The following is a 10,534-nucleotide window of genomic DNA, read 5'->3' as shown; positions in this document are numbered from 1 at the left end:
TAAACCTTAAAAAAACATAGTAGTTATTTAAAGCATAGTTGGAAAATCGGGTTTTGACTTGGGTCGGCGAGTCACCCGAGTCTAGTCAAATTTTGGAAAGCTTGATCAAGAGTCGGGTAGACTGTAGAAGTGCAAACTTTGTAGACATTGTACTCTGTAGACTAGGTCAGGGTAAAAATGACGAGACTGGGTCATCAATTGTCCGAGTCAAATAAGACTCGATATTTTACCTAAGTCATGATAAACTCGGCAAAAGACCAATGACAAGGAAGGTCATAAATTGTCCAAATCATATAATCATATTTATAGCATAATAAAAAAAATATGACTCATCTTGACCAAGTTTGACAAGGCTGAGTCAGGGTCAGGGCAGGTCTGGGCCTAGCTAAGGGGACTTAGGGTTGGGCTAGGGTTTTAAAAAGCCCGGCCCAACCCGAACCTGTTGCAGCCCTAATTACACCTATTTTCAATGAAATACAATTTCATTTTCTTGACCAAAAATTTATTTGTTGACTATTTCACGAAATCAATGCAAAATTGAAATAAAAATAATACCAAATATGGCCTAAACGATGATTTGGTATGATTTCTATTTCATTTTTATAGGGTGATTTATATTTATGAATTGGGATGTTGTTTGGTTTGATTTCTTTTTCGATTTTTTCATAATGAACGTATAATACGCTTTCTACTAGGAAAAAAAACATATAATACGCTCGCTTTTAAGTTTTCAATATTATTTAAAAATAAAAAAAAAATGAAATAAAACTCACAACTCACAAACCCTCGCCCTATCCTGCAGACCTGCTCCCTTCCTCTTCTCCGTCTCCGATTAGTTGCAATGGCTGAAATATAGTATCTATTTCCAAGGTGACTGCAGCGGTGGAGTGTGGACACACTTTGTTCCTCTTCTTCTTCTCTGTCTTCGTTCAGCCAGCAATTTCAGTGGCGAAGCTCTCATTTCTTCCTCTCTGTCTGTAAGTTTTTTTCTCAGAGAATGCCAAGCCCCTACCCCTTTGCTTGTAACTTAAAGCAGACAAACTCGTCTCTCTCATTGAGTGATTCTCTTTATCACCTCTCTCTCTAACTCGCTGGAGAAACGAAGGTTCTCACTTGCTGAACAATCGAAGGTTCTGTTTCTAAAACAAGGTAAAGAGTCGTTTAAAATTCTCTTTTATTTGGTGGTGGTGGTGGTGATGATGAAGAAAGAGATGGAATCTAACCCTTATAAGATCTATGCATTTCTCATTCTCTTCATGTCTCTATATGTATGTGGGTCTATTGCTCATTGCGCATTGTTCATTGCTATTTAATGGCAGAATATATATGGTCAAGATTCCATCTTATTAGTATTTCATAGGGCTAAATATTTCAGCAATCTTGCATAGCTGCAATCTGTTACGCTTTGTATATTATTTTTAGGTTCAAGATTCCATCTGATTAGTATTTCATGGGGCTAAATATTTCTTCCAGATTTCCTTTCCTTCACTCTTTCACCTTACCACTATCATGGTAAGAGGAAGAGTGTCCCATCTCTACTGTTAAACACCATAGCTTATATTTATCTACAAATTGGTGCCTTTCCAATGTTGGTTTAGAGTATTTAGCACTCATGTCCTTGGCTTTTTGATATTCTGTAGGAAACCCGTCTGTTAGCTTCAGCAAGCGATGATGGAACGGTGAAGATATGGGAATTTGCCTCTGTACCTTTCCAAAGAATGGTTTTGACTCAGAGTTTGCTTTATTTATTTATTTATTTATTTTTGGTAAATGGTAATTTTATTTATGAACCAGTGTGTGACTCAAGGCTGAGGAAAGACAAGCTTCCTGAAGCGAAGGAGTGGAAAGTGGCCATACTGTCCTACACTGTAAGGGCAGAGCCCTCCGAGCTAGAGAATCCGCAACTGCATTAGTTTCTCTAGGTACATACTGAAACTGACAAGAAACCAAACAAGAGGACAAAAATCTAATATCGTCCAGTACTGACTGAACCGACATAGGCACTATGTTGTTGTCCTCCGTGATATATGATATACCCTCCAAACTATCAGATTCAATTATAAGATCATCCACTGCTAGGCCTATTCCCTCCAGCAATCCCAATCAAATAGCAAGGACCTCTCCCAAGGTGATGTGATCGAAGGAACTAGAGTCTGATATGGCCAATGTTGGGGAGCCCGAAGAAGATCGCACCACAACACCAAGGCCGCATCTCCCACTGTTAGGGTCCCTAGAAGCATCACAATTGACCTTAAGTGTACCCGGAGGTGGAGGATGCCACACTGCCTCATGAAGTTCTCCATGCCTGGGATGGGTCTTAGAAAGTTTCTGAGTGGAAGGGGCCTGGGAGAGTAAAAATTCAGAATGGGCCTTGGCTGCTGCTTCTAAAATCTCAGAATGGGACCAAGTCTTCTTACCAAACACCAAATCATTTCTTGCTCGTCAGATGTACCAAACAATGAAGCTTAGGAGGCTAATAAGTTCTTTTCCTTCCTTCTTCCCAACTTTATAAAACTTCTGCCATTGTGCAACCCATTGGGGAAATGTCTGGGAAGGGTTGAAAGAGGTGTTTAGGCTGAATTGGGAACCAAACCATAAAGCTTTAGCAAATGGACAGTGAAGGAAGATATGCTCCACAGATTCCTTATCACTTCCACATCTAATACATTGATGTTGAATGTTAAAATGCCTCTACTGGAAAGCCTTGCCAGTCGCCAGACCATCTGCGCAAGCCCTCCAAAGGAGAGATCGGATTTTGGGAGGGGTGTGACACTTCCATATCGCATCCCAAATACTAGATGGGATAGAGGCCCAAGAACTAGCTGAAGAGGTTGAAGGCTTTGCTGCCACACTCATCTTTTCTAACTCCCTAAGCATGTAATAGGCTGATTTGACAGAGAACCTGCCATCCCTAGAAGCTCCCCAAACAAGCTGGTCCTCATGAGGAAAGAGGGGAAGTTGGATTTTAAGGATGGCCTCTTTGACAGTTGCACTAAAGAGGGCATCGAGGATGTCTATTTTCCAGCTGCGATTAGTTTCATCAATCAGCTCAGCAACCGAAGAGATGGGGCCCTCATAACATTTGTAATTTGGCACCCTATAATCAGGCAGGGTGGGCACCCATTTATCTTCCCATATGTTAATCTTTGGAGGGCTTGCACATATGGTTTGCTTTATTGATTAGAGTAGGGTGATTTTAAAGCCTCAATGATAATTATTTTTTTTCCAATTGTTCACCAAGATTTAACTAGAAGCTCCTGTTTTGTGATTCAATAAGGTTCTATTATAGGCTTGTACTGCTTGTGATTTCTGTAATTTTGTAAGCGCTCTTCTTTCTCCCTTCCCTCCGAATTGAATTCCCCTTAAAATGATCACTATGCTCTATTTTTTTTTTTTTTCATTTATTTAGTAAAGTGATTTTATTAGAAGGAAAGATGAGGTCAGGGTCAGGGCCAGGGCCAGCCCGCCCAGCCCGGCCCAATCAGGGTCAATCAGGGTGGGCTTGGGCTGAGCTTGGCCCGTCAGGTTCAGGGTTAGGGTCAAGGTTTTTAGGCCCTGAGTCAGGGTCAGGGCAGGTCTGGGCCTAGCTAAGGGGATTCAGGGTTGGGCTAGGATTTTAAAAAGCCTGGCCCAACCCGACCCTGTAGCAGATCTAGTATTCCAAATGGAAACATGGTATGGTCCTTATGATAGAGACTATATAGGATTGAGTTCTTGTAAAGAAACTTGATGATAATGCTTATTGTTTTTATTAACCTTCAGCCATATATGGAATGTACTAAGTTCTTATTGTTGAACTAGATACTATTGTGCAAATGATTGAATTCATATTATCTTATGAAATTCAAATTTGACAAATTACAGAGAATGGCGAAGATGGAGGAGAACAGTTGAATCTGGATCTCGATGATGATGACTTACTTGATGAGTAAAGTCACATGGATTGCACGGACTTTTTCTTTTGATTGTTTCTTTTGGTTTAGCCACTTGCATGTGGAACTTCAGATTTATTGTTGGGTTTAGTTTTGATCTAAAACCCTAGTTTTATTTCTTGAAGTTTACTTTTTAATTATTTGATTTATTGGATTATTGGTATTCAATTTATGTTGATTCAATTACTGATTGAACAATGGTTTCTATATATGTGTGGTGGATATATGTAGAACATAGGAGGAGATTATAAGGGTATTTATGTAATATCCCTTCATATGTTCTAATATAATCCTACTTGTATTAATACTCAGGCTGTGAGGGGCAATCTAATAATTAGTCCATCTGACCTAAACCCTAGTTTCTTATAAATACTAGCTGGAGGCAGCGGTCTGGGTATTCCAAACTAGATACTCAGGGTTTAATGCTTTAAGCAACCTTGTGCTTAAACCCTAAACCTTAACAGGAGATTCTTGCAGAAACGGGGAAGAGAAAGAGAAACTGGGTTTTAAGGAGAGGAAGATGGAATTTGGGGGAAGTCAAATGCGTTTAGTCGGGTCAGGTTTCGGCAAATGAGAGGGTGAGGGAGTCAAATGGGTTAAAGTGTGTCTTTAAAACAAATGACCGTTGGATGTTTACGTGTCCAGGTGGAAGAATCTTAGGGGGGTGCTGGACGGTCTAGCTCCCGCCACTGCTGGACAGGAGCCAGATCCTTGGTATGGGCATTGGAGCTACAGTACTCCCGACAAGAGTCCTTTTTCCCTTTCTTTCTAAAACTCAAAAACAGTCATTAATTCATAAGTGACCGTTACTGCACTCCCTAATGAAATTGAATCCCTTCTCAGCTAAAGAAACCCAATCTACTTTTCAACATGGTTTAATGTTTATTTCACATACTGGAGTCTTGAATGGTTCTGCTGTAAGTAGTAGTAATAGTAGTCTTACAATCATCGAGAAAGAAAGACCCCATCTTCCCCTAACCATCTTACACACATAATAAAAGCCCTTAATTTAGCTTTTATACTTCAGGGATCGAGAACCCTCCTCATGTATATCGGATAGGAGAATAAGAAGAAAATGAGGATATTCTGATCTCTATCTTACCTTAGCAGCCTTAGCTTGATGGGTTTATGATGAGAAGAAAGAGAAATTTTAGAAAGAAGCTTAGTGGGTGCAGTGAATTTCTGCACAAGAATCAAACTCTATAGCGTGAGGACCTCAGCGATGTCCACAGGGTACCTGTCGATGCAATCAACCCAAGGACCATCAGTTGGAGCTTTAATGCTACGGTTGCACTTCCAAACAGCACTGTTACACTTAAACCCACTTCCAAACGCGATCTGCCAGACCTTATCTCCCTTCTTTATCCTCCCTTTAGCCTCAATATATGCCAATTCATACCATAGAGACGATGATGACGTGTTTCCAAACCGGTGCAATGTCATTCTTGATGCTTCCACATGCTCTGCCGACAGCTGGAGGTTCTTCTGCAACTCATCTATCACACCTCTCCCTCCGGCATGGATGCAGAAGTGCTCGAATGCCTGCTTGAAATCGGGAATATAAGGCTTCAACTTTGGGTCGAAGAGCTTCTTTCTGATGAGGGTCAAGAGGAAGAGTAGCTGCTCCGATGCCGGCAACACCAACGGCCCGATCGTTGTGATGTTCGACTTCAGTGCTTCACCGGCAACCGCCATTAGATCCTTCGAAAGCGAAGTCCCGACCTTACCTTCTGCATCCTCCTCCACGAACACGCACCGGTAAGCCTTGTCATCGGCTCCCTATATTGTAATATGGTGCATGAGATACACTGTATCAACGTATTACATTTACTCAGCACACTCTCATTCATCTCCTTGGGGGGATTGGGTTTTTTCTTGTACGCCACTAATGTTACTTGTTGCACATTAAAGAAAACGGAGAATGTTCTCTGTGCCACAACGTAGCCTGCGTCCAGGCACATGAGCAGCCTGTGCAAGGGGCATGGTGTGGCTCATGCACGAGACATAGAAGCGCCCAATCACGTCCATAGCGAGATTTGCACACGGTCCCATTGGCCAGCGTGCATGCAGGCTCTAGAGAATGAGATTTTTTTGCTACACTTGTAGTAGGATTATTCCAAAATACCCTATTAGGTTTTAGTATTTTCTAAAATACCTTTTTAGATTCCATTTCCTTGGCTGCTAGCCTTGTAGAGGAAATATCCTGCCGTACTACAAGTGTAGCATCAAATTTTTTTTCAGCTCTAGAGGCCCAACAACGATCTTTGACTTTTTTTTCCTGTTAGGTACCCTATACCATCTGGTTCCTTTCATATGAGGCGGAAATGACAACTTAACCACACCCGGGTAGTGTGTTCAGGCAGGGGTTAGGTCGTCATTTCTGCCCCCTATGAGAGGAACCGGACAACTGTTCCGAGCAAGGAACCTGAGAGGATTATGATCTGCAATCTATTTCCCAAAATATGGGCAAGAGATCACTGTCTAGTTGTGTAGCGTATTAACTAACGCAAGGCTAATGAGATCGCACACATGACATCAATATAGATGTGATTTTGTATTTCATGGGAATAGAGCAATACTTTCGTATGCTCCTATGTCTGGCGCAGGAGTGATGTGACCAAGAGGGGCATTCACTCTACTGGCAAATCACTACTCACTACCAACTGAGCAAACTGAACGAGCAGTTATTCATAAAAGAAAACAAAAATGGGAAATGGAACACTAACCAATGTTGTGCCCAGAAGTGTACATGTGTCTTGGCACAGCTCAGTGCAAAAAGATCGGCACTGCCCCTGGACCTTTCGGCCTTTCCAGGGTAGCGCAAGTCTGTGTCTGGGCGCAAGGTACACGCCCAGGCACAGCACCAGTTAGTGTGCTTTCTCCCAAAACAAAAATTATATTCTCAAATCTCAAGTGATATAATTTAGGTTAAGATGTTGAGAATGGATCATCTGCACGTACCAACAGGTGAACGTACATCTCATAGCCAATCACATTTTAATATTGTTTCTATAAAAACCCCTCCTCCCTTTGTAAATGACAAAAATAGGATAGGTGGTTGGCTCTGACATGTACGTTCGCTTGTTGGTACGTACAGAGGAACCGATCTCAGGATGTTACCTTGTGGGTTCGGACCAGGTGGACGAGCCGGTACTTGGCGCGCCACGAATCCTTCCTGCGGTTCGAGAGGAGGATTGCTGCGCTCCCCATACGGAATAAACAATTGGGCACAAGCATACCTCTGTTGTTCCCTTTATAATAATTAGGGGTTATTATCTCAGCACTCACAACCAAAGCAAACGAATTAGGGTGAACCTGAAGAAGGTCACGAGCGAGATCCACCGATATAAGCCCAGCACTACAACCCATTCCAGACAAATTGAAGCTTCTAATGTTGCTTCTCATCTTGTACTTGTTCACCACCATGGCCGACAACGACGGTGTTGGCGAGAACAAGCTACAATTCACGACGAGTATATCGATGTCATTCGCCTTGATTCCGGTCTTCTTGAAGAGATTATCAATAGCAGAAAAGATGATTAACTCGGCTTCACCTCTTGCAGCTTCCATGGTTGGTGTTGGAGGGATGTAATGAATCGCGGGTGGAAGAGACGTTTCCTCGCCGAGTCCGGATCGTCCAAGGATCCGCATTTGGAATTCGATGCTTTTAGGGTTATCTTTGTTGATGAGTTTTGAATGTTCCATGAAGGTGGAGAAGGGAACACGACAAATGTTAGGTGGCTTCAAACAAGCATAGTCTACGAGGTAAATGGGTCTAGGCCTGAACATGAAGTAAATGGTAGCGATGAGGAAGATGAGGAATGTTGAGCAGAGGACGTGGACGAGGTCGAATTGGAGAGAAGACAAGAGGTTTAGGATCTCTTCTGGGCCCACCCGGAGGACTTGAAGGAGGATTCCAGCCATGAGAGGGATGAGAAGGAAGGTAAGGAAGTGATTCACTAGGCATTGGTAGCCACGTTTAACATACTTGAGCTTCACTGAGTTGGAGAAGTTCGGGAATGTTGGTGGCATCGTTGCTATTGTTGGGGGGACCTTTCGGTTGTGCTTTGTGCTTCACCCTCACAGCCTTGTTTCTTATGCTAGCGGAATATCAAACTCTCCCCTGTTTCTTTCTCTCTTATTGTTGCTCAAGCGAGAACAGAGAAAGAGAGAGAGACACAGAAAGAGACAGAGAAGGTGTAATAGCTTCTTTTCTGGTTGGACAGTGGGAGGGTGGAGATATAAAGGCGGTGCAGCAATGAATGGATTCAGCTGAAGGGATTAAATGATCTCTAACGTCACCCAACGGTATTGTTTGCTTTCATTTATCTCATTATTTTCTGATTAAAATTCTGGCATTTTCATAATGTTATTATTAGAATCATTAATTTCAAAAAAAAAAAAAAAAAAAAGGGAGAGGATTGGGCACACAGCTGGCTTATCGTGGATCTAGGGATTGTGCCCAATGAAGAGAATGGGATGGGAGGGCAGGGGGCCATTTCCATAATGGCTGACAGAGATAGACTCAGGCTGAGCACAACATTGGTATGCCCAATCTTTACTTTAGATGAGGAATTAAAAATAGAGTGTTGGGTTTCAGTTTGTGACCAACAATATTGGAAGTGATATCTTGATAAGTAGCAGCTGAATAAAGTTGGTGGAACCAAGAGAGATCCACATGTATGTACTCATTCATTCCTTGATATCACTGAGAGGGGGTGAATCAATGTTTCAAAATTTCTTCCAAAATTATTCCTAACACTCCCTTGGTATTCCCAAAACCGATGGCAATATTTCAAACAAATTGGCAACATGGTAATCACAACTCATAACACAACCTTGTTGGTAATCACACCAATGCCATGACACTCACAATTGGCACACACACGTAGTTGCACAACGACAAACACTGATACATGCACATTGGCACAAACACCAATTGGTTGGGGCAACCAAATTTTACCAGTCTACAATTTCATGTTTCTCCTGCCTGGCAACCACAATTTGTCAAGCCAACTGGGAGGTGCACACCCATCATGTCATCACCACAACACTTCAATATCCAAATAAATGCAAACCACAAGAGCACATGATATAACGTGGTTTGGCAGTGTGCCTACATCCATTGAGTAATGGTCAAATTAACCTCAGCGTTTACACACAATAGTGATTTTTAACTGCAAGCTACATCTTAAGAATACCCTATCATGCTTCAAAAATTGCAAACACAAGTACAAGGATAACAATGTCAAATAGTGTGTTTCAATCATAATAATGACTTAGGAACACCAACCTACTTCAACCCTTGACAGTGCAAAGGCAAGGACAATAATCCCCAACCCTAGACAAGTCTCAACTTGCTAAGTTTACAATGAAAGATCAATAGACATCAAATCCCCCCAATACAATACATGGTCTAAGTATTTTTCACCAATAACAGCACTGACAATAAAATCAAGCATTTTCAATGTGAAATACCTCAACCAATGTATTCTTACTGACGACTGTCTGCTTGGTGCATAAGAGTGACCTCGAACACACTCAAACAATGAACAATGCTGTCTCAATAACCAAAACCTATCTTCGCAACAAATTAGGGTTTTGAAATAGTATAATACCTTTACCTAGTTATTTCCACACTCCACTGTGTCATTGGAGTCCAATCAGTATGTTGAATGCTCCTCCATGTGCATGCGGATCAAGAAAATTATTATTGAAGCATTCTCCATTAAAATCACGATCTGTGAGTATTTTCTTATTTTTCTCTACACAAGGGCGTTCCTCTTGTTTCTATGAACGTGTTGCAACTCACAGCTAACAAAACAAAGTTAAAACGATAAAAGTTACCAATACAATCAGTTGAGAATGAGTATTTGTGATCGACGTAGTCTTGAGTACAATACATGAAATGGGTAAGCACTACTCATCATGAGGGGTTGAGAGTATTGAAATTGATGTAGTTGGATTGTTTGGGGTAATTCAAAATTGTTTGTGAGTGATGCACTATGTTAGTTTGATGGAAGCTTGGTATAGTACTCCTACCTTATTCTATCTTGTTGGGTTGTATGCAAAATTTCCTATATGAAGAGTTACGCGTTTGAGATATGATTGGATGAACAATTGAGTTAGTACTATTATTGGTGAAGCCTTAACTCAGTCTAGAAAGTGCAATGGAGATCTTCGGAGGACCATTTCGACTTCGAGACGTCCAGAAAGGCCTAAAAGTGCATAAGTGAGCATCAATGGTGTTGAATCGTGCAGAGCACATCGAGACCTTGAATCGATATGTATTTCGACATATGTTCAGTTTTGGTCCGAACCAGACCAGGTGGGTCTTTTGCCCTTCCGGGGCATTTCTGTATTTTTCTGGGTTAGGGCTTTCTTATAAAGTGTTCTTATCTCGTTGAGAGAGGTGTGTGAGATTTGAGGGTTTGTAATTGTTCTTTAGAGAAGTAGTGAAACCAGTTTCTATCGTCGGCCATGGATGTAGCCTACCTTCTTGGGGGTGAACCACGTAAAATCCTTGTGTTGTGTGTTTGCGCGTTTGGTCTTCTCTTTTATTTCATTTTTCTTCTGCAAAAATCCTCATTTCTAGGCGTTGT

The 10,534-nt window shown here is 41.6% G+C and overlaps 1 protein-coding gene across 2 annotated transcripts; it reads right to left on the bottom strand.

Annotated features, from left to right (window-relative positions):
• Positions 1-4,970: 4,970 nt before the first annotated feature.
• Positions 4,971-8,059, bottom strand: LOC122664626 (3-ketoacyl-CoA synthase 6-like). 2 transcript variants are annotated; one of them, XM_043860532.1, is made up of 3 exons: positions 8,031-8,059; positions 7,053-7,969; positions 4,971-5,711 (listed from the first exon to the last, which is right to left on the bottom strand). In XM_043860532.1, exons 2-3 carry the CDS (start codon positions 7,962-7,964, stop codon positions 5,133-5,135), a joined length of 1,491 nt encoding a protein of 496 aa, XP_043716467.1. In that variant the 5' UTR covers positions 7,965-7,969; positions 8,031-8,059; the 3' UTR covers positions 4,971-5,132. The 2 variants fall into 2 exon arrangements, with proteins under 2 accessions (XP_043716467.1, XP_043716466.1); XM_043860531.1 differs by lacking the exon at positions 8,031-8,059 and having other exon boundaries at positions 7,053-8,019.
• Between the last annotated feature and the right edge of the window lie 2,475 nt (positions 8,060-10,534).

This window comes from Telopea speciosissima, chromosome 6, assembly GCF_018873765.1.
Source record: "Telopea speciosissima isolate NSW1024214 ecotype Mountain lineage chromosome 6, Tspe_v1, whole genome shotgun sequence".
Lineage (NCBI taxonomy): Eukaryota > Viridiplantae > Streptophyta > Magnoliopsida > Proteales > Proteaceae > Telopea > Telopea speciosissima.
This window is presented reverse-complemented; position numbering and strand designations above follow the sequence as displayed.

Bases quoted from the DNA above. Each gene is read 5' to 3' on its own strand.
- LOC122664626 (XM_043860532.1), bottom strand. From the start codon at position 7,964: ATGCCACCAACATTCCCGAACTTCTCCAACTCAGTGAAGCTCAAGTAT. The intron at 5,712-7,052 runs GTAACATCCTGA...ATTACAATATAG, and splicing joins ACCTGGTCCGAACCCACAAG to GGAGCCGATGACAAGGCTTA.